This window comes from Pelodiscus sinensis, chromosome 5 (genome assembly GCF_049634645.1).
Source record: "Pelodiscus sinensis isolate JC-2024 chromosome 5, ASM4963464v1, whole genome shotgun sequence".
NCBI lineage: Eukaryota > Metazoa > Chordata > Testudines > Trionychidae > Pelodiscus > Pelodiscus sinensis.
This window is the reverse complement of record NC_134715.1, coordinates 111,651,653-111,679,166: the sequence shown is the minus strand read 5'-3', so window position 1 is coordinate 111,679,166 and position 27,514 is coordinate 111,651,653. Positions and strand designations below refer to the sequence as shown.

Genomic DNA, 27,514 nt, shown 5'->3' with positions numbered 1-27,514 from the left:
CCACACCCTGTTCACTTGACTTACTGGCCTCCAAGGGAAAGCTGCTCTACTCATACAGTGAGTTACAGCATTAATACAAATTGGTTTGGATTAGAATATTGTAACAGGGACTGCAAGTTATCGGATGGTCACAGGGATTAACAATATATAATGATGTTGTGAGGTAGGGTGTGGCTCAAGTAGAAGTCCACAGGCATGGTTTTGTTTAAGATCCCGGTTGATGACACATGAGAAAGGGTAAATAGCATTCTATATATACTTAGTTCTGCCATAACAGAGAGGGCTGGACTATATGACCACTCATGGTCCTGTCAGTTCAAAGATTCTATACTAATGACCTTTGTAGATTATATTGCATTCGGACATGAAAACAGGGAAGTAATGCAAAGAGACTGTGAGGTTAGAAATATGGACAGAAGATAACAGTGAGATTCTGCTTAGATTATTTGAGACAATCATGGGGAAGTGTGAAGAAGAGATCTGAATGCTGTAATAGGAAAACGGTAACATTCACGCTTGTGCATAGAGCCAGCAAAAGGACTATGAGCCAGTCACACTGTCAAAACAAAACTGAGGTAGGGCTTATGTGATGCAGCATCCTTTGCACAGGTGTGGATTTCTCTTGAGAGGTGACAGTGGGCAGTTAATTAGTGTCTCGTTGTACAGGATGAGTGTCACCACCAAAGAAAAAACAATGGATGATCCTGTAGTGCCTTTAGAGACTAACCAAAAAATATAGATAGTTCATGAGCTTTCATGGGCACAATCCACTTCTTTAGATGATAAAAGGAAAGGGGATATTTAACATGAAACAAAGGAGAAATAACTAGGACTGAGTTGACACTCAGAAGAGGAAATTTTAAGTTGATTAGTAAGAAAGTATTTGGAGGAATGGAATCGTCCTATTAGGCAGCAGAATAATTTTCTACATTAGGAAATGAGAAAATTCCTTGTGTGGAAAAGAACCAGATGGCACTTCTGGGGATAAGGACAAGGGGAGGGGTAGATGACTGAGCTATCCCTAGGGCCCAGCTGCTGGAGTTGTTATGGCAGTTAGGTATAAATTAGAGCAACCCTGAGGCTTCACTGTCTTATGAGAGGGAGGTGGCCGATATAATTAGTTAAGAGACAGGGAATAAAAGGTGATGTGCCCCTGCATTTGCTCTCTTTAGCCCTATTACAGAATCTGATTCTACAGGTCTACACTACACCCCTCTGTCAGCAGAGAGATGTAAATAAAGCACACTGAAAGTGCAAATGAAGTGGCACATTACATCAGACTGAAGAATGACTATGTTCACTGCCATAAGGGGGCACTGTTGGCTAGATTTTAAGGTCATTCTATTACACATTTACACTTTCCTGAAAAAAAAAAAGCCATCTCCAGCCTTTTTTTTACTAAATTCAATCATTTTTGATTAAATGAGTCACAACGGATACAATGAGACTAGGAAACTACATATAAATAGTGATGGGATACTGCATCTTTCTTGTATAATTTATAATAGTGTATAAAATGTATGTGCCACTCAACACTGCATGCTTGCTAGCTGCATAGTACTGAGAACTGAGGGTGAGCAACAGGGCCACACTACTCAGATATGGGCAAATACGTTCCAACATTTTAAAAACATTTGAGAAATCAGTAAGTGAAAGGGAAAGCTGCTAGCTAAATATGAACATGAAGCTCAGCAATCCACTGAAATAGTAGAGCAAAACACCTGATCTTGATTGACACGATGATTAACCTATTTACATGTTTAATACAGCGCATGGTCCGGTTATTCCAGTTTCTCAAATTAACTGCAAACACTATATTGTATTTTATTACACAGAACAATAGACACTGTTGTGATTATTAAAATATAAATTTATTTAAAAATGAAAAAGGTGCTTTTAATGAAAGTTTTAAAACTGATTAACTAAAGGCACATCTTATATGATAAAAACATAGTTAAATGCATTATTTAAGTACTGAATGCAGCCGACATCAATAAGCTAATTGGAACTAAATTTTAAAAAAGGGAAGCAAAAAATGAATTATTATGACAAGGCATGTTGAAAGCCTAGGGAATGTAAAAATATAACAGACAACATAGCTTGCTTCATTTCGAGAATAATTCACAATTCTGAGATAGCCACAAAGAATAACATTTATAGAAAATCTTGGGCTACGTCTAGACTGGCATGATTTTCCGCAAATGCTTTTAATGGAAAAGTTTTCCGTTAAAAGCATTTTCAGAATCGAGCATCTAGATTGGCACGGACACTTTTCCGCAAAAGCACTTTTAGTGGAAAAGCGTCCGTGACAATCTAGACGCGCTTTTCCGCAAAAAAGCCCCGATGGCCATTTTCGCACAAAGCAAATCTGAGCTGTCTACACTGGCTCATAAGCGCAAAAGCTTTGCGCAAAAGGACTTTTGCCCGAATGGGAGCAGCACAGTATTTCCGCAAGAAGCACTGATTTCAGACAGTAGAAAGTCAGTGTTCTTGCGGAACTTCAAGCGGCCAGTGTAGGCAGCTGGCAAGTTTTTCCGCAAAAGCAGCTGCTTTTGCGGAAAAACTTGCCAGTCTAGACACAGCTTTGGTGTATGAAGAAAAACAGCAATACATAAACACTGAGTCAAAATAAAATAAAACAGATCAAATCCGAGTACACGGCTATTTACTCATGTCCATTAAAATACCATTTATACTTGCATTGATTTTGTTAATCAGTCATTTTAAAATATTAAGCACTAGCACATCAAATGTATATTCTTTGGTATAATTTTAATCAGCATAGTTATAATGGATTCTTATTTTCTTCAACCAACCTGGTTACCAGCTGCTTGCACCCTGCATGCTACCAGCTCTGAATGTCCCATGGCCAACAGTATGAGAGCCACTCAGCAAAACCCAAACACACAAAATAAGCGCTTACATTGAAGCTAAATGGAACTGGCACCTGCAATAATGGCAACGTTCTTTGTTTAATGATAATAATTTCCACATTGTGCCACTGCATCAACCTTTCACCTAATTATTGTGAGCCAGATGGTAGCATAGTACCAGTGACTTTGATATAATGGTGCATCAATTTATGCTAGCTCAGGCTCTGGCCCTGGAACTATAATTATAGTTATCTATGCTGAACATTTCTACACTGGTTTAGTCTCTGGGAAAGGCTACTGTGATGTCCCTTTCAGAATTCATAGAGAGAACCCAACCCTGGTAAAAGCACCTTAATTTGGTCCTTGGTAATAAAACGTATTACCCTTCTCTACATACTAGATCAGGGAAGCCAGGTCGAGAAGGGGTCAAACATGTATACTGCTTGACAGGTGGTCCTTGTTCATTGGCCCTACACAAGGGCTACGTCTACACTGCAGGCTTCTTGCACAAGAACAGTTTTGCAGTCTTGCACAAGAGCGCGTCTACACTGCCATGTGCTTTTGCACAAGAGAGGTGCTTTTGTGCAAGAGCGTCCATGGCAGTGTAGACACTCTCTTGCACAAGAACGCTCTGATGGCCATTTTAGCCATAGGGATTCTTGCGCAAGAAACCCTGTTGCCCGTCCACACTGCCTTCTTGCACAAGAGCTCTTGTGCAAGAGGGCTTATTCCTCATGGGAGAGGAATAACTCTTGCGCAAGAAGCCCTCTGTTCTGACGCTTTACTGTAAATTTACTTGTGCAAGAACGCACGTACAGTGTAGCCACTCCGCAAGTTTTTGCGCAAGAATGGCTGTTTAGTGCAGGAAGCCTGCAGTGTAGATGTAGCCAAGAAGCATATAACATGCTGGCCTTTAATATGAAAGGCCATAGGGAGATCAGTAGGCTATGCCAGAAAGCCATGGCCAAAAGTTCTGAGGAGGGCTATTTAGTGATGAATTGGACTATTGCTTCCTTTTTTTTCTTGCTTACTCAGAAGGAAGCATCTAAACTGGGGTGCTAGGTGGAAAGGACCTGAGAGCCTTAGGTTCTACTAAATAAATGAAGCACCTCAGAATAAAGTAAAGTTAGGAAAGGACTAACGGAGGAAATGTTCTTCAGCAGTGTTCATTCTGTCTCTCATAATGGCAGAGGTTGGGTTCTGCTGCCCAAATAAACAGTCATCTCAACTTAGTACCAATGACTTAAATATCTGTTTCTTTGAATGTTATGTACTATTACTGCACAAAAAGAGCCCTTTCTAGAAACAGGGCTGTACCTTCCAGCAGCTTCAGTTTCTATGGCTATGTCTACCCTACAGATTTTTGCACAAAAACTCATGGAGTGTCCACACCTCAAGCGCATTTTTGAACAAAAAACCCCCCAAAAAACAAAAAACCAGTAAACCTACAGGACAGAGGGCTTTTTCTGGTAGAGTTATTCCTCTCCCCACAAGGAATAACTCCTTTTTGTGCAAGAGTTCTTGCACAAAAAGGTGTGTGCGGATGCTCAACAGGGGTTTCTTGCGCAAAAAGAGCCTATCACAAAAAACACAGGTGCTCTGATGGCCATACTGTGATGGCAATCAGAACTTTCTTGTGCAAGAGTGTCCGTGCAGCGTGGACACTCTTGCGCAAAAGCACATTGCTTTTGCAATGCGCTTTTGAGGTGTGACGTGCTTTTGAGCAAGAAGTTTTCGTGGAAGATCTCTTCTGCAAAACGCTTCTTGCGCAAAATCCTGCAACGTAGACCAAGCTTATGGGAACAAGATGCTTTGTCACAGGTTTCCCCTAGATTTAAGTTTTCTTCTACTATCTCATATTCAAATATGTGTCAGGTTTTCAACTGTTGTCTTCATCTGATTTTTCTGAGATGCTGAGTGTTTGACTTCAGCTGAAGTTGTGAATGGGCTGCTTCTCTAGATCTGGCATTCTCTTTTGAATCTCAGAAGGGTAGCTGTGTTAGTCTGTAACTTTTAAAACAAGGGACAGTCCTGTGGTACCTAAAGAGTAACAAAAATATCATGAGCTCTTGTGTAAAATCCACTTCATCAGATGAGTTGGACTGGAAATTACAGTTTTAACCCATGAATGCTCATGATATAATATATTTGTTAGTCTCTAAGGTGCCACGGGACTTCTTGTCTTTTGAATCTATTTGCCTGATTTTTTTTATTTTAGAAGTTAATGGGAGCTGCAGTGAATGGGCAATGAGCGCTGTGCTGTGTTCGTGCCTCATTGTTTTAATGATGTTTACTGCTAATACTGATTATCAGTCAACATTTTCCAATGATTTTTTGTTCACTTTGCAGCTTGACCTTTCAAATGTACCTTCTGTTTCTCCACGCTAAGTTCTCATCACCTGCCTTGCCAGAAAGAGACCTCCCTCCCCGATCTTTGCACCACTGCCTAATGTGGTAGGCTTGAGTTTGCTTGAGGCTTTAACATACGTACTCAAATCTTTATTCAAACTAAAGACATAGACTTCTAAGAGTGAGCATTGCCATGCAAAGGCTGACACGTGTTTTTATGCTAATCTGGAACTCTAATTCCTGAATGGGATCCTGGCTGGCCAAAGAGCTAGAAGACTCCCCTCTCTAATAAGTTCTCCATCTGGAGGCCCTACAGATCAGGTGTTGTAGCTGAATCTACCCTCCTTAATGTTCCTCCCTTTTATTTTTTTCTTGATTCTAAAGGGCAGGAGACTTTCGGCAAACCCAGCTATTTTTCACACAAAAAAATCCTCTCTCAGGGCTCTTGTTGGTGGAGAGAGCTCACTTCCTGTTCTTCCATTTAGAATTGAGTGGGAATGTTTCATTATCAGCCCAAGGAAGATGGCTACTTGCTGTATCTCCATATGGTAGGACATATTTTTTGTATTTTTGTTTATACTGCTTTTTAACTGTGGAATGAGATTTCTTAGATTTTTTAATGAGGTTCTTATTTGTTATCCAATACTCAGTAAATATTTGCAGTAGTTCAGTTTGCCCACACAAAAAAAATGCTTTGGGATTCAACATTCAGTTTGACAAACAATTCTGAGGACTGTTTCCACTACACGTTGCATCTCTTCTTGGGCATCTTTGAATTCTTGATCAATTTCAGTTTCATGCTGCCTCTCCAAATCTACTTCTGATTAAAAAACAAACCCAACAACATAAAATTTCACACACATTCTCCTTGCCTTTGACTTCACTGTAAAATATCATTTCACTTTAATAACAGAAGGGAGTTTAAAAGCTTCAGAGGGTTAGCTGAGTTAGTGTGGACAGGATAAACTTAAAAAACAACAAAAAGTCTGGTAGCACTTTAAAGACTAACAAAACATGTCATCTGAAGAAGTGGGCTGTGCCCACAAAAGCTCATGATACCATCTACATGTTTTGTTAGTCTTTAGAGTGCCAGCAGACTATTTGTTGTTTTTCAAGAAGGGAGTTTGTTACATAGTAATATTGGGGTTGCACTTTCTGGTTTCAACTGACTTATTAAAAGCCTGCCAAAGCAGGGTATTAATCTGCCCTGTGCTACAAATGTGTCTTCTGTTTGCTGTAGAAAAGCAGTGTATATGAGAGCATGGTGAAGAGCTATCAGGGACAAGACCCATCTTCTGAAAGCTATCCAAGCCCAAGGTCATGCTTCCTAAAGGCTCCATATGGTTCTTGAAAAGCAACTACTTGCAATGCCTGTCAGTTTCAGTAGTGCCCTAATAATCAGCTGACTTGTTTCAGGTCTGAGCCTCTTTTTCTTTGTGTAATTAGCACCCAAGCAGATGTTTCAAATAGTGATTTTGCTGATAGTAAAAGATGTCAGCGCTGCTGCCCCTGAAGCCAACAACCGGCACCAGGAAAAAAAGGGAATCATAGAATCACATGGCAGTACCAAACAATCAGTAATGATTGTTTAGATACCAGCGTCCAGATTTTGTTTGCTGTAAATTATTATAGTTCCACTGACTTCAACAGATCAATGTTGAATCACACCAACTGTGAATCTGTCCCCATGTATAAGAAACACATTGAAAGACACCTTAGAAAGACACCTTGGACAGAAACATACCACTTCTGATTTCTCACTAAAATTAAAGCGAAACTTGAAAAAAGAGGGAAAAAGAGACTAAGGATCCCAGCTTAGAAACAATTCCTGAATTTAAAAAGGTTGGGAGAAAAGAGTGTTATTACGTTAACAAGAATATTAGTAAGAAAAGGAAAGACTGTAGATACATATATATATATTTCTACCAGATCAAGTACTTTCTTGAGAAACAGATTTTGTATCAGTTATTACAAACATGATTTTCAGTAGACACTCATTTTAGCTCCTGTTATACCTGACTCATCCAGAAGTCTGTGTCTGGGGCATCTGGTCATTTTTCATCGATGTCACCAGAGTCCTCTTTTCCCCAGGAGTGGGAGTTCTTCCTTTTTGTTTTTTGGCTTTTTCCTGATAATGCATGGAAATGTGATTTAAAATCATTATGGTAACTTCTTGTGATTATGACTTACCATGCAGTGGGCATGTATGTCTGTTTACGCTTACCAAAGGCTAATATGTTTTAGCATATGGCATAATGTCTTCATGCACAATTAGCTTGTTTCTAAGCAGATAAACTAAGATTGAGATTGCTAAGAGCTACAGTCAAATAGAAGAACAAAGGTAGTTGTAAGGGAACTTATAGACACACTTTTGATGTTAAGCATTAATTCTTTTTGTGTGGCTTCCACTATGTCTCCAATTTTGCACTCACAGTTAGGGACAAGCAATGGTTGGGGGAGAATGATAGCAAGGGAGTGAATTAGAGTGGGTTCAAAAGTGCTTCAGTGAGTTAATTGAGCATTAGTGCCACTAACTTTCAATTGAACTTACAGTCCTAATTGAAACCTCACCCTAAATATTTCACTACAGCAACTGATTAATGGATTCAACTAGGGCAGGGATTTTCAACCTGGAGGTTGCACACTCATTTAACTGCACTTGCAGCTGAAACAGTGAATTAATTAAGGCTGCAGTTGACAATGAAGAACTCTGAAAAGCTGTAGACCCAAGGCAGAGTAAAGATTAGCTCTAACTTGAAGCTTTTTCTCTGAGATAAGAACAGCTTTTTAGGGTAAGAATTTGCCTGTATTAAGTTTCAGTGGTTTAAGCATTATTTTTGTTTATTGTACCTAATTTTTGCTTGCAAGTAAAACAGATCAAAGTATTTAAAACCTACTTTTTGTATTTATAAATCACTTTTGTTTATTATCAAGCCCAGTGTAAATAACTGTTGGGGGGAGGAAAGGGGAAGGATAACAAAACTATTGAGTTTCCATTGTGCATCTCTCTCTTTCATTGATTAAAGGGGGTCGACCTTATGAACTTTCCCTGTGCCCCTGTATAAAAAGTTGTACAGATAGATTTATTTGGATTTTTGTTTGCCTTTGCAGATTGGTTTCCTATGTGTTGAGCCCTTATAATTGAGGGCCTGTTTCAGTTTAATGTCTATTGTTCTGCAGGGAGGTAACCTCAACTTTGTGCCTTGTCTTGGGGAGAACAAAGAATCAGGCCCTGCAGGACAGGGTAGTGGGGAGCCCCAGAGCACAGGAAACTGGGTATCAGTGGCATGATCATCACACTGGGGACAATTCTTGTAAGTAGAGAAAGCCCCCCTGACTGTACTTGTACAAAGAAGTTTACTTTTTTTAGGCTGTTAGTGTGGAATGAAAGAGGATTATTACTTCTTCCCCATCTAGTGAAGAGATCTGGGTGCTTCAGTTCTGATGCCCGTTTGATCACAAATAACTAATCTGTTAATGGAGTCTTTTCTTATGGTCAGGTATTTTTGAAGAGGCTGCTGAAAGTGTCAATGTAATTCTGGACTGAATAATTAAGCCTTAATGTACTGGACACCTTTTTGGTAAGGCTCACATGAATGTGTAAAATGATATGGTAACTTTTCATGACAGAAGCTCTACTCAGCAGAATTTCTCTCTCCTTCTTCTCTGATGCATGTTCCAATCAGAATCTCATTTGGTGCCTGCACTGATCTTTTACCAGATGAAATGTAGCAGGAAAACCCACTACTCAGCTACAAGCAGTAGATGACTGTTTGGGGAACACTTTGCTACTCAGGAAGGTTTTCAGAATCTCATTTGGTGCCTACACTGATCTTTTACCAGATGAAACCCAGCAGGAAAACCCACCACTCTCAGCTACAAGCAGTAGATGACTGTTTTGGGAACCCTTTGTTACTCAAGAAGGTTTTCAAAGGTGCTTATGTCCTCAACTCGCACTGATTTTTTTTCAGTGAGAGATGGGTGCCTTGCTGCTGTTTATGCCTTCCAGCATATCCTTTCCAATGTGGTACAACAGGAGTAAGGCCAGTAAATTAATGTCTTGGGCTTGAAAGAGATTAGGAGGGTCCTCTGTTAGAAACATAACTCAGCACATTTAAAGAGAGGTCCACAAGAGCATTTATTTTTAAAATACCCTTCTCTCTATTTTTCCATTTGAGTACATTGATCTGGGGATGGTAAATGTTTAAAAATGCTGGCCTGTAAATGAGGCCTTCTGTCAGCCTGGATTAGAATCTTAACTGGCTAAACATATTGCCTATTTTCATTTTTATGAAAATTTTATAATGGTTTGCAAATTGGCATACCCTTACCATTCATGGCACTTTTAATACAAAAAAATCCCAACAAACATGCATCTCACTACGAACCTGAGTGTAAGCTTCTATTGAAAGGTTGCTTGCACGCTGTGAGTGGAATTCGGGCCAGTGCAGCTAGCTCTGTAATGAAATCTTGTTCTGCTTGCTGAACACAAAGGGAGACATATAAAACTTGATAAGGGAATAATACTAACAAAATTCAAACATCTCAGGATGACTTGGAATCATTCTACTCGTGGAGGGGACATGTGGGTTTGGAAGTGTGAAGAACAAGGCAGTCACCAGGATCACATCTGTAAACCAAAGTGTGTACCAGCAGTAGTAATAAGAAGACTATGTCCTCTGCTTTTGCTCAGCAAAGAGTGAGTGATGCGGAACAGAAATGTTCTCAGTGATAGGTTAGGGTGGGGCATGCTCACAACTGGTTCCAGAGGGTACTTGAAGTGAGGAAAATACACATTAAAACAAAAACATTCACCATTTTTTTTTCTCTGCGCTAATGGAATACTCTCTAGGGTTATGTCTAGACTGCAAGCCTCTTTCGAAAGAGCCTCTTTCGAAAGAGAGCATCTAGACTGCACGCGGAACTTTAGAAAAAGCAAGCCGCTTTTTCGAAAGAAAGCACCGAGTCTGGATGCTCTCTTTCTAAAAAGCCTGTTTGCTTTCAAAAACGCCTTCTTTCGAAAGAGCACTTTCGAAAGAAGGCGTTCTTCCTCGTGGAATTAGGTTTACCACCGTCGAAAGAAAAGCCATATTCTTTCGATTTAATTTCGAAAGAACGCGGCTGCAGTCTAGATGCAGGTGAAGTTTTTTCGAAAAAAGGCTACTTTTTTCGAAAAAACCCCTGAGTCTGGACACAGCCTTGGAGGATCAGATTTAACACACTAGCTGGTCTGTTCTTGACAATGCTTTTGGAAACTCAGAGCCTGATCCAGTCTTTCTCTGGACTTCAATGGGCTTTGGAAAAAACTTCAGAGTCTCTCAGAAGGTTTTGCCACTGACTTCAATGGGAGCAAGTCCTCAGCTAGCTATACCTGCAACTTGTTTTACCTTTAGTTGATTTTCAAGTTGTGTTTCTAGATGATGCAATGCCAGTATCTTCCGTTTTAGGGAGTCCAGACGAATTTGCTGCTGCACATCAAACTGAGCCAAGAATTTTTGTTGTTGTAACAACATCCTGGTAAAAGAAGCAAGCTAGTTAAACAGCGTTTAACTATTTTACCTCTTGGAATATAGCTCTATTTGTGCTATTTAGAAAATGTGCTATGTTTCTCAACCTGTGGGACTTGGGAGGATTCTTTGAAAGCACAGGATGCTAACTGTACTTGCCTTTGCATTTTAAATAAGGTTATTCAAGATCCCTTCCCCTCCCAATTTTGTCTTAATTACTATGTAAATTTACACAAGTGAACAAGAGTACTTACAGTGTTATAACTAGATTACAGGGAATATGATGCATCTGAAAGCAGCAGTCTCAATCTTATATTTACTTCATAGAACTTCTAAAAGTTAACACATGGCTTGAATTTTTTTTAAAAAAACACTGTTCTGATAGCAAGTATCTTATGTGCTACTTTTTGTACTGTGATTAATGAATATCAAAACATTTAATAGTTATAGACCAATTCTCTGAGCTCAGATACACGCATATTGAGAATATTTTCATTTAAAGGCAAAACACACACAAATGTCAACAAGATTTTTGTGATCTGTTATTTTAAATTATTTAATCACAGCTTAGTTCACATAACTGAAACAACTCACAAGGTCTAATGGTTGAAAATAAGTAATATTCCTGCCTGCTCTTACCTTTGATGGACTGCAGATGACATGTTCAGGGTACCTTGATTCATTTTTTCTTTCAATGTCTGTTCTCTTTCTTCTTGTTTTTTTCTGAGTCTGTTACTTTCAGTCCTATCAGCTAAAATATAATTTTTGTAAATTTTTTTGGCTCAAAATAACAAATCTTGTCATATTTTTGAATTGTGGCAATATATTCATTTATATTTTCTGACCAGCACAATTCAATACAATCCCAGCCTTTCTACAGTTTGTGCTGGTGTAATGTTTAAATACCATTTTACACAGCAGTTGTATGTATACTTATAAGGGCTCTTAAGCAATTTAAAAAAATAACCGTGATTAATCATGCAATTTCATTATTAAATAATAGAATACCATTTATTTTAAATATTTAGGGTGTTTTCCTCAATTTTCAAATGTATTTCAGTTACAATATGGAAGAAAGTGTACAGTGCTCACTACATGTTTATTTTTTATTACAAATATTTGAACTGTAAAGAACAAAAATTGTATTTTTCAATTAATCTCATACAAGTAGTGAACTCTATTATGAAAGGTAAATTTACATATACAGTATAGAATTATGTACAAAAAACTCTCATTCAAAAATAAAACAATATAATACTAATAAGCTGTAAAGTCCACTTAGTTCTACTTTTTGTTCAGCCAATCATTCAGACAAATAGGTTTGGTTACAACTTGCAGGAGATAATGCTGCCTGCTTTTCACTTTCAGGTGACAAGAACAACAGGCATTCACGTGGCACTGTTGTAGCCAGCACTGCAAGATATTTACGTGTCTGATGAGCTAAGATTCATATGGCCCTTAATGCTTCAACCACCATTCCTAAGGAAATGCGTCTATGTTGGTGACAGCTTCTGCTTGATAATGATCCAAAGCATGACACACATTCATTTTCGTCATCTGAATCAGATGTCACCACCCGAAGGTTGATTTTGGATTTCCACATCTGTGTGTTTTGCTTTTAAGACTTCTGAAAGCATGCTCCACATCTTGTCCCTCTGAGACACTGGATGGCACTTCAGATTCTTAAACATTGGATGAGTGCTGTAGCTATCTCTAGAAATTTCACATTGGTACCTTCTTTGCATTTTGTCAAATCTGCCGTGAAAGCATTCTTAAAATGAATATGTGCTTGGTTATCATCCGAGACTATTACATAAAATACAGGGCAGAATGCAGATAAAACAGAGCGGGAGACGCACAATTCTCCCTCAAGTTCAGTCACAACTTTAATTCATTATTTTTTCAATGAGCATCATCATCATTGAAGCATGTCCTCTGGAATGGTGTCTGAAGCATGAAGAGGCATATAAATGTTTAGCATATCTGTCAGTAAGTACCTTGCAACACCAGCTACAAAAATGACACACAAATACCGATTCTCACTGTCAGATGATTTACAAATTAGTCGTTGTCGTCAGTATCTCACATCAATGTAAACAAACTTGCCTTACCAATTGGCAGAACAAACAGTAGCAGGGAGTAGATTTGCGGGCTCTAAAATTGTATTATTTTGTTTCCAGTGAAGTTATGTAAGCAAAAAAAAAAAAATAATTCTACATTTGTAAGTTATATTTTCACAAAAAAGAGATTGCACTTCAATACTAGGATGAGGTGAATTGAAAAATATTTCTAGTATCATTTTTTTCAGTGCATATATTGTTAATCAGAAATAATAGAAAATGAGAATTGTATACTTTGTATTCTGTGATGGAACTGAAATCAATATAGAAAATGTAGAGAATTCCACAAATATTCATAAATGTCATTTGGTATTATTAATAGTGTGACTAGTTAATCATATGCATTAATTATGATTGGCAGTCTTAATACTTATATTTTGGAATTTCTTCTATAATTGGTTGAAAAACTTTCCAGTCTTGTGGTAATTCATGTCACCAGAAAGGCTCATAATTTGGCTCCAGGTTATAGTTTTGTAGGGAATTTATTTTTTACTTATGGAGCCTCTGCAGGAGACTCAGCATTGTACAAGGAAGTCAAATCACTCCATCAGGTCATAGAACTCATCCTTGGATAGAGTCTGGACTTCTGGAAGCCACAAGTCCTTGATGCTAACAACTAGGTTGGAAAGTTTTCAAGAAGCAAGACCTGCTATATGAAGGACTTAATTGGTTCTGGTATGACAACACTTCTAAATTAGCTTAGTTTTATTAGTCTTGTGCTTTAATGAAGAGCACAGGCCCCACTTGTGCTAGCCACTGTAGCAGACTCCTTGTCTTCCTAAGTACAGGGGAGCATGTGATACAAGCCCAAGCCTTCCCTGAACATAGTATGGCAGACTTCCAAGTGGAGAAGATGACATCTGTTTCCAGAATTACCTCACGCACAGCTGGACCTAGAATAGACAGTAAGATATGGGGAAAAACAAAACAAGGAGGGAGCAAGAAGCAAGAGTTATAGGGCTAAGGGAGACTAAAGTAACATGCAAGGTTGGTAGTGTACTATATCAAAGGGCAGCATCTGATAAACATGCACCAATTCCAAGTTTCTCAGACAGGTTATGGTTAATGGCCAGTGGTACAGGGTAGATGTAAGTACTATAGAATTCTGTCTCCTAACATAATAAACAAGAATCACAAGAGGAGTAGTTGTTCATAGCTTTTAAAAACCTATGATGGATAGCAGTAAAAAACACATGGGTCTTCAATATTCTGACTGCTTTTTGTTTGTTGTGATTGTCTACTGGATGTATCTTTGATCACACAAATCTAGATACTATTATCGAGGGTCTAATGAACTCCTTTATTACTAACATAAATAAATTTGTGCTCTATAATGCCAGTAGGGTTTCATTTCAGTAATGCAATGAAGTTATTTTCCCTCTAACTGTGGATCTTCAAACAAAGAGCAAAATCTCATTTTTATCAGCTGCTTATATATTTAAATCTCCCATAGTGTGTAAGCAGTCATACCGATGTATTGAACCATTAATGTTGTTCATGATTCATGCAGACAACATGCTCAACAGAAAACTACTAGACATGGTACTCTACTTAGGAGTGGTAGCTCTCATTCCATCCTTTGTCACTCAGTCATATGAGTGATATTCAAGGCCCTGCTTAAGCAAAACATTTAGGTATATACTTAAATCCATCCCTATTTATCAAAACATTTTGGCACAAGCTTAACTGTACCCAGCTGCTCAGGCCTATTGAAGACACTGGGACTCAAGCAGATGTTTAAGGTCAGAGTTGAGTAGGGATGTACTGCTGCATCAGGGCCAAAGGCACTAGGAGTTGGAAGCATTCACTCAGCATCTTTTAGGATCAGAGCCAGAATGAGAAATACGGAGACACTGCTGCATAGCTTCTGTTCAACAACGCAGGCTCCAAAATGCATTGGAGTGCCTGTCCTTTCTATCACATGCTTCACCACAGAAAACTGAATGAAAGGTGGTGGCCATTATCTGGTACAGCCAAAGTTTTACCCTTGGTGTACTGGTAATGTTTTGGAAAACAAAGCCTATAACTGTTATATTCCTAGCATGTTGAAGATGCAAGTAGCTCTACAAATCTCATTTACTTTTTGACTCCCTGTTTTTCACTCTGTTATGTTTCAGTTATCTTTATATGCTGCAACACGATGCTATTGGCAGCACCCTAATCACTTGGGACAGCTGCAGACCCAGCAGAGGAAAATTCTACACTTTCTAGTGGGAGCTTGTGAGCACCTGGGTGGCAATCACAGGGTTAACAAGGTCATGGAGGTGGGGATTACTATAAGAAGAGGAAGCAAAGATGGCAGAGAAGGAATCTCAAAAGGAACTCAGAGGGTTAGTCCAGGCTGGGGCTCAGGGAAGCCTGTCATTGCCACAAGCCTGTGTTGCATGCATGGGCTTTTTAGGTAAGGAGACAGCTTGGCAAAAGATAACCACCAGGTATGCCTTTATGACGGCAGAACCACTTGAACTGGCCAGAGAGTGAGGTTCTCTTGGTAGTGAAGGAGGGGCACCATCACATATACCAACATAAATTAATGGCATTGAAGTAAACCTCAACCCCACAAAATTGCTGCTATTCTTCATACCTTGCAGGGATTTCAGTTGCTGAAGTTTTCTGTCTTCATGCCCAACCATGATTTTTTCTATTTGCTGGTAGTAGCTCTGTACCAGTCTCTTGACACCATTGCTGGTTACATATACACTCTCTACAGCTGCTTCTATCAGTCTCTCCTGCAATACACAGTACATGTAGCTGTTAATTTATTAAGGGAAGAAGTAAAATAGACATGAAGAAAACTTCATTTTCTAACTGTCAGTGTGTACGTGCAAGTACATTTCTGTGACTTCAGTGCTTGCAAAATGTGCCAGATTGATGGTCTGGAAAATAGGATCCCCTGTTTACCCACAGAACAGTACAACATGAATAGTGGCAGTGCAAGCTTCCCACTAATGTGCTTCAGTCCTCCTCTGCATAGCAGACAGTTTTCATAAGGAATAGTTCAGTCTTTAAAAATAACGTGTGTTGTGGGGCTCAGATTATGGGCAGTGGTCCCAACGTGCTCCTACTCAATTTTTCTCTGTCATGGAGAGAGAGCTCAGCTCTTTTATACTTCTGAATTGGGCCTAATAGGACCTGGTCTGGCTGCCAGGATGTGTCAGCCAAAGAGAGATTCATCTTTATTTAGTGTTTGTAAAATTTGATAGCAGACTGTAGTTCTTCCACTTGTGATGCTTCCTTACATTAGATAAATTACTAGAGGGTCCCTGCATTTTATCTAAAAGGCTCTTAGGGACTGATCAAATACCTTAAAGTCCTTTCCCTCAGGGCTTTGCTTAGAAGCTTCTTGCCGAGCATGCTGGTGCAAAGCCTGCCCAATCACTTGTTCCATGTGCTGCTGCACAAGCTGAAGAGCTTCTTGGATTTCTGCAACTAACTGTTGGTGAAATTCCAAACGTGTTTGTTGAGTTTCCTCCTCTAGCTTCTCCTCTTCTTCCAGAATGTGAGATTCCTGGTAATCCAACAAAAGCGATAAGACTACTAACATCCCACTACATACCTTTAAGGCCATATAACTGGGCATTAGACTCTTGATTAGGGCAATAATTTTTAATGGGGGGCCAAATCCAAGAATTTGGTAAGTGGTCAAGGGCCACACTCTGCCTTTATATTAACGGGGAACATGTAAGGGCCTGGGATGGAAGTTGGGTGCAAAAGGGAGCTTAGGGTAAGGGATTCAGGCAGAGGTGGGTAATAACTTTTGGTGGCAGGCCACTCCAAGATTTTTGGTAAGAGTCAAGGGCTGCACTTTTCTGTGGAGTGGGTGCAGGGTCTAGGATGGACGTTGGGGGCAGCAGGGTACACCGGGTAAGGGACTGGGGTGCAGGAGATGGTGTGGGGTCTGAGAGGGTGTTTGGGTAAAGGAGGGGGTTCTGGGACAGGAAAATAGGATGCAGGTTCTGGGAGGGGATATGGGTGCAGGAGAATTCTGGCCTGGGAGGAGAGGTGTATGAGGGGGTACAGAGTCCGGGAGGAAGTTGTGACCTGGGGCATGGGGTGCAGAGGGCTTTGATGGTGACCCGGGGGAGGGAGTTGGGATGTAGGCAGGGCTGGAGTGCCAGAGGCAGGCTCTGGCTGGGAGCAGCTTACCTAAGACGTTCCGGGCTAGTAGCTCTGCAGCACTCCCAAGGCAGGCTTGGCTCCTTGCCTGCTGCAGCCCCAGATGGCTTACAGGCTGCACCCTCCACATGGCTCTCATCTCTGGGTGGGAGAAGAGGGTTGCGCTGCCCTTGTCTCCCAGGCCAATCTTTCAGCTCCTATTGGCTGGTTGTTTCCAGCCAATAGGAGCTGAGAGATTGGCTGAGGTCAGTTCTTACTGGCCAAAAACAACCGGCCAATAGGAGCTGAGGATTGGGTTGAGGCGATCACATGTCGCTTCCTCTCTCCCTGCAGAGCAGAGAAACATATGGACTGCGCTTTAAATCGTGGCAGCTGTGTGTTTGAAGATTCTGTCAGGGTGATCTGCAGGCTGGATCCAATGGCTTCGTGGGTCAGTCATCCTTGGGATGAGCACACTACTCAGCTTCCCCCAGCTAAGTCATAAGAACAGCTATACTGGGTCAAACCAAAGGTCCATCTAGCCCAGTATCCTGTCTGCCGACAATGGCCAATGCCAGATGCCCCAGAGGGAGTGAAAAGAACAGGGAGTCATCAAGTGATCCCTCTCCTATCACTCATTCCCAGCATTTGACAGAGACTAGGGACACCATTCCTACCCATCCTGGCTAATAGCCATGGATGGATCTAACCTCCATGAATTTATCTAGTTCTTTCTTGATCCCTGTTAGAATCCCAGTCTTCAACTCCTCTGACAAGGAGTTCCACAGATTGTGTGAAGGCAAACTTCTTTTTGTTTGTTTTAAACTGCTACCTATGAATTTCATCTGGCGACCCCTAGTTCTTATGTTATGGGGACAAGTAAATAACTTTTCCTTATTCACTTTTTTCACACCAGTTACGATTTTATAGACCTCTATCATATCTCCCTCCCCCCCCCCCTTAGTCTCCTCTTTTCTAAGCTGAAAAGTACCAGGCTTTTCAATCTCTCTTCATATGGGACCCATTCCAAACCCCTCATCACTTTTGTTGCCCTTTTCTGAACCTTTTCCAATGCCAATATATATTTTTTGAGACGAGGCAACCACATCTGTATGCAGTTTTAAAGATGTGGGAGTACCATGGTTTTATATAGATGTAATAAGTCCATTGATCAATAAGTCCATTGATCTTAATAGCTCTATCAAAGTGGAATGTGACACTACTGCATGTGGTTTATAAAGGAAATTTTCTTCATCCCTACAACAAAGCTGCCTGTGGCTATATCTAGGTCTGGCACCCTCGAGTGATGGGGGAGTGGTTGTGTATTTAGAATGTTCATCCTGTGTACTATCAGGGAGTAATGTGCTGCTGAAGGGGCCATCTTTCAGATTAGATTTGAAAATGAAGTATTGACCACTTTCGGTAGCTGGGGGAAGCTGAGTAGTTTGCTCATCTCAATGACATGTCTTTAATCTAATCTGGGTAGCTACTATTATTTACCAGTTTCGGGTGTGGTGTTTTTTTTTTTTTTTTTTTTTTTTTTAAATCCATCTTGTCCTAAACTGTTAAGTTTTTCCAGGCACTATTAAATGGATGCTGTTTCACCCCAGAAGCAGCTGCACTTTGGATTTGACTGAAGCAATTCTTATATGGAAAGTAGGTAAAGGCACTATGTAAGAGCTAATCTCAAGCACTCAAATCGGATGCAGGTGAAGCAGTATACTCTAAGGTCTTGTATACTAGTAATGCAAAACACCTATTTTAGAAGGAAAGAATGGAACACTGAGGCACATTTTAAACACATTTAATAGAAGCCAGAGGCTGTGTCTACACTGCACCCCTTTTCCAGAAAAGGGATGCAGATGAGACAAGTCGGAATTGCAAATGAAGCAGGGATTTAAATATCCCCTGCTCCAATTTGCATGAACATGGCTGCCGCTTTTTTCCAGCTCGGGGCTTTGCCGGCAAAAAACACCAGTCTAGACGGGGATCTTTCAGAAAATAAAGCCTTTTCCGAAAGGTCCCTTATCCCTCTTAAAATCAGGAATAAGGGACATTTCGGAAAAGGCTTTATTTTCCGAAAGATCCCCATCTAGACTGGCGCTTTTTTCCGGCAAAGCCCCGAACCGGAAAAAAGCGGCAGCCATGTTCATGCAAATGGAGCGGGGGATATTTAAATCCCCGCTTCATTTGCAATTCTGACTTGTCTTATCTGCATCCCTTTTCCAGAAAAGGGGTGCAGTGTAGACACAGCCAGAGAGAATAAGTAAAAAGACTTTCTTTAGAGGAACTGCAGGCACTGTAATTATTTCTCTTCCCCTTGACTCTGTCTGGTATAAAGACTATTTGCTTATTTCATACCTATTAGTGATGGCATGCTGCATATGTGCAGCAAAATAAAGATTTGTTAGATCCCAAGAAGTCCTCAAAATTGGGAACACTGAAAAGAGGAACGGGGAAGTCCTGTGACACCTTAGAGACTAACAAACTATATATACAATACAGTATCATGAGCTTTTGTGGGCAAAACCCACTTGTTCAGATGAGCTCATTCTCTCATATCTATGAGAGAGAGACTTATTTTTAAAGTCTGTAACTTTAAAAACAAGAGGAAGGTATTGTCATAGCAGACAGCTTTAACGAGAAATAGTTCAGTGTTTAAAAATATGTTGTGTGGGGCTCAGATTATTCAGATGAGTTCAGTGACTACAGTAGATTTCAAATCCTTCAGATCGAGTCCTTATGCTGTGACATCTTGTCCTTTCATGTCAAGATGTCATGCTAATATGTAAGAGAGTAGGATGGAATAAAACAGGAACAAGACTGAAGAGTGAGTGTACATGAAAACAGCATTTCAAATAAATATTATTTAGAATGAAATGTGGGGCACTTTTCTTTTGAGGATAAGTTTCCTACAACATAAAATTAATCTGGCAGCTGCCTGAAGTACCTCACAGGAAGTAAGAAATGAGAGTAGAAAAACTATAACTACCCACAGGTATTCTGCAGGGTGTCAGTGCCCATATTACTGCTGGATTGTTTTGACACATCTTTATTTTTAACTCAGGCAGATGCTTCTCTCTCTCTCTCTCTTCTTAAGCCACCAGGAATTTTATTTATCGTTTTTTGTTTTTTTTTAACGAGGCACAAATGTCATCTCATCATAGTTGAACTTCAGATTTGTGTTTTCCTGAATGACATTTACATTTTTATACTAAATTAGAAGATTCATTGCACCCAATTTGCTATGTAGCAGCACATCTAAAATGGCAAATGCCCAAATTTAAATGAGTTTTAAAATATACTGTAAAAGCAAAGAATTTACAGACTGTCAGACAAATCTAAGTTGCGCCCTACCATCCTTGCTCATCTAAAGGGTCTGATTTTTAGCTCTGGAGAATTCATATTCAAATTCTTGGATTTTTTTTCATTTTTTTTTTTTTTAATACTTGACTCCTTCCCCTTTCTATTGTGGTAGTGGGAATCATTAAGGCTATGTCTAGAATAGGTAGAATTTTTGAAAGAGGATATGCAAATTCTGTGGGAATTTGCTATCTTCTTCTGATCTCACTTTTGAAAGAAGATCTTTCGGAACGAAAGTAGTCTGGATGTGGGGGGTTTTTCGAACCCCCCCCCCCTTTTTAAAAAGCTCTTCCTTAAAAAAGGTTTACACATTTTTTTCCTAAAAGGGTCCCCCCCTCCCGAAAAAATGCATCCAGACTACTTTCACTTTTGAAAGATCCTCTTTTGAAAGTGAGATCCTCTTTTGAAAAAATATCCTCTTTCGAAAAAAACCCCATAGTTTAGATGCGCTCAAGGTGCCGTTCTTGGCACTCATTTAGAAGGTCAATCTGTGGCTGGCCTCTGCATAGCAGGACAAGAGGGGAAGGGCAAAAAGAATGCTCCTTACGTGCCCTGCACCTGTTCTATTCAGAATTCTATTGGAGAACAGATTCCCTGCTACAGATCAATGTTCATATGTGTATCAAGTGGGAGGTATGCTAAATGCAAAAACAGGAGGAATGTAGTGAAAATATGCTTGTTTTTCTCAGTTTTAATCTAAGGCATTATGTATAATATCCATGATTCTTACATTCAATAATACTTTAATGGACAAATCAAGCTATACTGAAGAGGTATCCAATTTATCCTGGGATCTGGTTGCAAACAGATTAGTTGACCTTCCCACTTAAGATACGGAATGAATGATGGAGTCCAATAATAGGCAGCCAATTGAAGAAAGACTAGTTTGGGTCTGAGGTTCACAGAAGCTTACTCATCTGCTACAGGTAGTTAGATTCTGAAGCCAATCTCCATAGAGGGCTTATAGCTACCATGTGCTTCACAGGAATTCGACCTCATGGAATGAGGTGTAACAGTTAACTCGAACTAATGACTTAGTTTGAGTTAACGTTTGACTGCCTCGTGTAGCTGCGGGCAGTTAGTTTGGACTAAGGGGATTTAAAAATAGTGCCCGGACGGGAAGATGCAAATAAAGCCCAGGATATTTAAATCCTGGGCTTCGTTTGCAACTTTGAATGCCTACATTAGCCTCCCTAGTTCGAACTAGGGGGCTAGTGTAGACATACCCTAAGAAACCTAGTTTCTATTGCAACGATGATGCTTGTGCTACAGCAACTTACATGTCAATGATGGGTACATTTTTGAATTGAGGGTATTCTTTTTCCTTGTGGTCTTTAATTTCTTGGGACTCCCAAGGCTGCTTTCAATAACGAACATCATATAAGACATGCATCTGACGAAGTGGGTCTTTGCCCACGAAAGCTTATGCTCCTACACTTCAGTTAGTCTATAAGGTGCCACAGGACTCCTCGTCGCTTTTGCAGATTCAGACTAACACGGCTACCCCTCTGATACATATAAGACAAGAACTGCAGCAAAAATGGTCAGGAAGCATAAATACCATTGCTTTCTGTAGTTGCCAGTGGTGCTCATCTTGACAGTGTGAGGAACTCTGTTGAAGAGTATGTTGCTCTCTTAACTCCTGAAACAAGCTTTTCTTTTGGGACATTTTCATGTGAGTCAGAATAGCCATAGCTACGTTTCGGACAGCTAACCTTCTGAGAACTGAACTTAGGAAGAGCCTGTGTTTCTGTAATATGTATTCAGCAGACCTGTGAAAGGGACCATTGGATTTTAATCACCATTTATCAGATGAACGACTTTATTTTGTGTATTTACATTCAATAATGACAGTCCTGCCCATAGATGAAAGAGTTATACCAAATACAATGCATGTCTCGTAGGTCTGTCATACAAACTATATCCCGGAATGCTTTGCCAGTTTTACAGTTCAGTGGTCACTGACAGTTTTCCAATTTTGTAGTGATAAAATAGAAAGAAAAATATGAGGGAAAGAAATGAAAAAGCCCATATATAGGAGTAAAAGGTCTTGTCCTGAGATTTGAAATAAGATGGAAAGTGCATATAGTTGGATATAAGAGAAAGCTATTCCAAAGTTCATGAGGTGCAGAACACTTTTGCAGCCAGCAGTGATGGTACTGTGTGGTGAGACAGAGAGCAGGCAAGTGTTAATCGAGTGGACGGGAGCAGCTAGACGAAGTTCATGGTACATTTTAAGACAGAGAGGACAATTCTGAACCATTCCCTGTTATGGAGGGAGAGCTAATGGAGTTGACTGAGGTTGTGGGGAAGGTAGGTATGCTTTCATGTGTTAGAAGGGTACAGAAAGCTTATGCCACGTAATGGAAACTACGAATGTGGACGTCACAGAGAAAAGAATTGCAACAGAGAAAATAAGCTATTTTGGAGTATATTTCTTTACTTCAAAATAGTGCATCCACACAACAAATGCCAATCGAAATAGAGCGTCCACACATATTGGAACCTCAATCACATTTAATGCCCCCTGGAAGCACTTCAGGCAGGCATCAGGACAGCAGTCACTTCCTGTAGCTGCTTCCTGAGGCTCGTGCTTAAAGAAACCTCTATAGCCATGTCTTGGGCTCCTCTCTTTTGCCTACCTCCTGAAGGGACAGCAAACTCATTCCACTGCCTGTCTGGTTGCTCTTGTGGACACACAGCACTTCTGCCATGGAGCCGGACCTGCTGGAAAGCAGTCGCCAGCTCCTAACTCTCATGATGCACCTCCTGGTGCAGTTTTTGTAGGCTGCTCTTGTGGCACTGCAGAATCTGGACCCGCAGCTCTCTGTGGGTCACATCCTCACCTCTCTGCATGTGCTGCTCATGCAGTACAGCCCCTCCCAGCCTCCCTTGTGCACCACTGCTTCTGGTGACTGGCCACCAGTTCAAACTGGTGGGACCGGATCATCAAGGAGCAGTGGGATGACCAGCAATGGCTACACATGCAGAGCTTCCACATGCAGAAGGACTCCTTCATGCAGCTCTGTGAGTGGCCTGCATCTGTCCTCAGGCAACAGGACACCCACATGCAACCTGCCATCCTCCTTTAGGAGGGGGTCACCATCGCACTGTGGAAGCTCATCATGCTGGACAGCTACTGATTCATCAGGAACCAGTTCAGCATGGGGAGATTGACCATCGGGGCCATGGTCATGCAGGTATAGCACTCTTACGATGTTATTAGGAGGGAGGTGAACTGCTGGAATGGAGTTCCCTGGGGAGAGGGTTGGTAATGATGGAAGTACCCTCCTTAGGCGTTTTTTCAGTCCTACCTTTCATAAAGCCCTGCCGGGGGATGGGGCAAGCTCAGGTTTGGTCCTGGTATAGGGAGAAGGCGGCTGGGCTTGAGGAATTCCCAAGGGCTCTGGCAATTCCCTGTTTCTCTCCTTCTACAGGTGGTGAGAGCAATCAACACCATCCTGCTGTGCCAGCTCATCCTCCTGGGTGATGTGGATCCCACTGTCACCGTCTTTGCTGCCATGGGCTTCCCCAACTGCAGGGGGGTGGGGACATTGATGGCACCCACATCCCTGTCCCGGTTACTGACCATCAGACATCCGACTACTTTAATTGCAAGGGGCACTTTTCTGCATGCTATCATGGACCAGCATGGCCACTTCACGAACATTAATGTCGGGTGGTTGCGGAAGGTGTATGATACCCCCATCTTTAGGAACTCTAGCCTGTTCCAGAAGATGTACACTGGCACTTTTTTCCTCGACTACACTGTCAGGGACGTGGACATGCCCATGTGCATAGTGGGGGACGCTGCCTACCCTATACTCCCATGGCTTATGAAGCCCTATGCTGTACCCCTGGACTCCACAAAGGAACAGTTTAATACCAGGCTCAGCAGGAGCTGCATGATAGTGGAAGACGCCCGAAGGTGCCCCAAAGGGAGGTTCTGCTGCTTCCTCACCTGGCTGGAACTTGACAAATGGAATGTCCCCCTAGTGGTGTCAACCTGCTGTGTCCTGCACAATATCTGTGAAAATAAAGGGGAGATGTTCCTGACAGGGTGGAGTGCAGAGGCCGAGAGGCTCGTCAGGGCCTTTGAGTAGCTGTACACAGCTGCCATCTGAAAGGCCCATTGGGGCTGTGCGTATCCAAGAGGCCCTGAGGGAGATTTTCATACAAGGGAACCTGTGAGACTCTCCCGAGGCTTCTCCACAAGGGGCATCTGCAGTGCCCAAGTGTGCTTTTCCTTCTTTACCAGCCCCCCTTCCCCTCTGAGGAAAATAAACCAGACCTTTTGTTTTCAAAGAATGAACTGTTGTATTTGAGGTAAATGTAACTGGGGAGGGACTGGGGAAAGAACCTGGGAGGGGGAGGAAAAGCTCATGGATGGGGCTGGGAGTGGCACCTGCCTCAGGCGGTCCCACCACCTTTTGAGCAGGGCCCTTGGTGGCCACAGGAGGAGTTAAGGGGAGAAGCCGGAGGAGCGGAAACAGGAGTGGGCCGGGAGGGGGGCGAGGGAGGTGGAAGGGGAGCTTCTGGAATGATCATTCTGTGGCAGAGAGACCAGGCGGTCCACGGGCCTGTTGGGCCAGCTCCAGACAGGTGTTATGGCACAGCTCCTGGTCCGCTTCCCATTGCTGGTCCTGCCAGTTCAGAGAGCACTGGAGGCCACATAGGGCAGGACATGTGTTCCCACTCAAGGTCCTCACAAGGTCATCTGTGGCGGCAGCTCCCATAGGGTCAGGAGGTGTTCAGGGAGTCTCACTCACAGCTAATCCAACTGTGAAAAACAAAGAGAAGGGCAATCATCCCGAGAGACAGTGTGTGCCTGAAGCCTATCCCTCGTTTCTGAGCTGACGCCGGGAAGTCTCGGGTCCCATGAAGGCAATGTGCTTTGAGCAAGGCTATCTAGACTGGAAGGACCTCAAGGGGAGTCTCGCTTCCCCCATGACCCAGGGACAAGCAGGGATGGGGGTGACAGGGTGGCTTGGTGTCCCCAGTGCCATGCATACACTGGGTCTGGTAGTGGTGGTATTCCACAGGGAGAGAACCTCTCTCCTTCTCCACTGAAGGAGAGGGAGGGGAGGATATTAGGGGGGAGGTGTGTCTGAGTGGCAGCTTGCCCTGAAGGCTGCTACTGGGGTCTCCTCCACTTCCTTTCCCTCCCAGCAGGGTCTTGGAGCAGGGACTTGGTGTCCTCTGCCTTGTCATGCGTACCCAGGAGTGGGTGCTGCCCTGAGAGAATGGGCATGCCCGTGTGCTATGCACAGCGCTGCTGTGTGTGTGTGTCCTGACCCCATCCTCCTTAGTGGTCCCACCTCAGAGTCGGGAGTAAAGGAAGCCTCTCCAGAAACCCTGTGAGTAGGAGTATAAAGATCCTCCGAGGCAGCCTCATTATAGCTATCTGCTCCATGTGCACCCAACTGCACAGGCTGTGGCGCAATCCCCAGGCTGAGAAGGCCGAGTGAGGAGAGCGCAGCCCCTCACCGCCCACCACCTGCCCTCTTGTGTGTCTAGGGAAAGTAATGAAGCTCACCTGATGGGCCTTCTCCACCATCATCCAATCCCTGGGTGACATTCTGGGAAGGTGGTACTGGCTCCAGGAACTGGCCGAACTCCTGCCTAGGCATGGTGGTGTCAGCAGACTGCTCCTCCTCCTCTTCCTGGGCATCACCAGCCCACAGTCCACAAGGGAGAGGATAGGAGGGACAGATACTCCTGCCCCCCTCCCAGCATGAGGTAGAGCTGATCAAAGTAAGGACAGGTCTGGGGTACTGCCCCTGAGTGGGAGCTGTGCTCCCAGGCCTTTGTGTAGTCCTGCCTGAACTCCTTGCCCTTCATATGTACCTACCTGCTCCTGGGGGCACATGTGTCCTCTCTGGCCAAGGCTGTGAGCCATCCAGCCATAGCTCTTGGTATTCCTGCGTCTGGTATGGAGATCCTGCAGCTTAGCCTCCTCTCCCCAGATCTCAATGAAATCCAGGATCTCCACACCCTGACCCTTTTCTGTCCTCGGGCAGAGGCTTGGGAGCTGCCTGCAGCACTACTGGCATCCATGGAGGGTTCAGGAGGCATGCTGGGTCTTCCATAGCAGCACGGAAGGCAGCGATGGTGGCTACTGCTATGTGGCACATAGCTGGCAGGACCTGCATTGTGCCACAAGCCCTTTCTCCTGTGGCTGCAGCTTTAAGGGCTGCAGCGCAAGGGGAACTATAGAGTTCTGATGAGTGTGGATAAAGTGGCCACCTGGGCACCTGTGGGAAGCTCTGGAGGCCACTTATTTTGAAATAGGCATTATTCCTCATAGAATGAGGGTTACAGAATTTAGAAAAAGCTGCCCGTTATTTCAAAATTATTTTGAAATAACAGGCTTGCTGCGTAGACACTCACTTTGTTATTTTTAAATAACACTGCTGTGTAGATGTGCTTTTGGTGTCTCAATAAAAAAAGACACAGAGTTGAGTTGATTGAAAAGGCTACTTCTGCCCAAGGGAACTGTACCTCTCTGGGGGTATGTCTACACTACCACCCTAGTTCAAACTAGGGTGGTTAATGTAGTCATTCGAAGTTGCAAATGAAGCCCGGGATTTAAATATCCCGGGCTTCATTTGCATCTTGCCGGGTGCCGCCATTTTTAAATCCCCGTTAGTGAGGAGTCCGTGCCCGCGGCTATATGCGGCACTGAGTAGGTAGTTCGAATTAGGCTTTCTAATGGAACGAGGTGTAATGGTAGTTCGAATTAGCCTAATTCGAACTACCTACTCCATGCCGCGTGTAGCTGCGGGCACGGAGTCCGCACTAACGGGGATTTAAAAATGGCGGCACCCGGCAAGATGCAAATGAAGCCCGGGATATTTAAATCCCGGGCTTTATTTGCAACTTTGAATGACTACATTAACCACCTTAGTTCGAACTAGGGTGGTAGTGTAGACATACCCTGAGATATCTAGCTGAAAGAGAGGAGATGAAGTTGTACATTTTCTTCAAGACGGGAAGAGTGGTCAGGAAGAAATAAGTGATATCAACAGATATGGATAGTTGTGAACCAAGTTGAAAGCACCGAAGATAAAGGTCAAGAGAAAAGAGCAGTTTACTGGGCATTTCATCTTATGGGAGGCTATGGAAAAGGTCAGTGCATAGCAGGAGCCCTGCCCTGCTATAAAGTGACAGAGAAATTCAGTTCCTAGAGAGAAGTCAAACTTATGAA

The 27,514-nt window shown here is 42.2% G+C and overlaps 1 protein-coding gene and 1 long non-coding RNA gene across 6 annotated transcripts in view; one reads left to right on the top strand and one right to left on the bottom strand.

Annotated features, from left to right (window-relative positions):
* The window catches only part of EVC (EvC ciliary complex subunit 1), a 98,041-nt gene that overhangs the window by 11,855 nt on the left and 58,672 nt on the right, over positions 1 to 27,514 (bottom strand). For 4 of the 5 annotated variants that reach the window (XM_006128200.3, XM_006128202.3, XM_006128204.3 and 1 more), the window contains 8 exons: positions 21,869 to 22,079; positions 16,154 to 16,357; positions 15,434 to 15,578; positions 11,369 to 11,480; positions 10,610 to 10,736; positions 9,611 to 9,704; positions 7,238 to 7,350; positions 1,850 to 6,042 (listed from right to left, as the gene is read on the bottom strand). In XM_006128200.3, the coding sequence (XP_006128262.2) occupies positions 7,274 to 7,350; positions 9,611 to 9,704; positions 10,610 to 10,736; positions 11,369 to 11,480; positions 15,434 to 15,578; positions 16,154 to 16,357; positions 21,869 to 22,079 (970 nt within the window). In that variant the 3' untranslated portion in view covers positions 1,850 to 6,042; positions 7,238 to 7,273. Of the gene's footprint in view, positions 1 to 1,849; positions 6,043 to 7,237; positions 7,351 to 9,610; positions 9,705 to 10,609; positions 10,737 to 11,368; positions 11,481 to 15,433; positions 15,579 to 16,153; positions 16,358 to 21,868; positions 22,080 to 27,514 lie in introns of those variants that run through there. The other variant, XR_012904381.1, reaches the window with a different exon arrangement.
* LOC142829680 (uncharacterized) lies at positions 7,948 to 23,882 on the top strand. Its single transcript, XR_012904383.1, has 3 exons — positions 7,948 to 8,014; positions 8,403 to 8,536; positions 23,745 to 23,882. It is a non-coding gene; the product is annotated as an uncharacterized LOC142829680 (long non-coding RNA).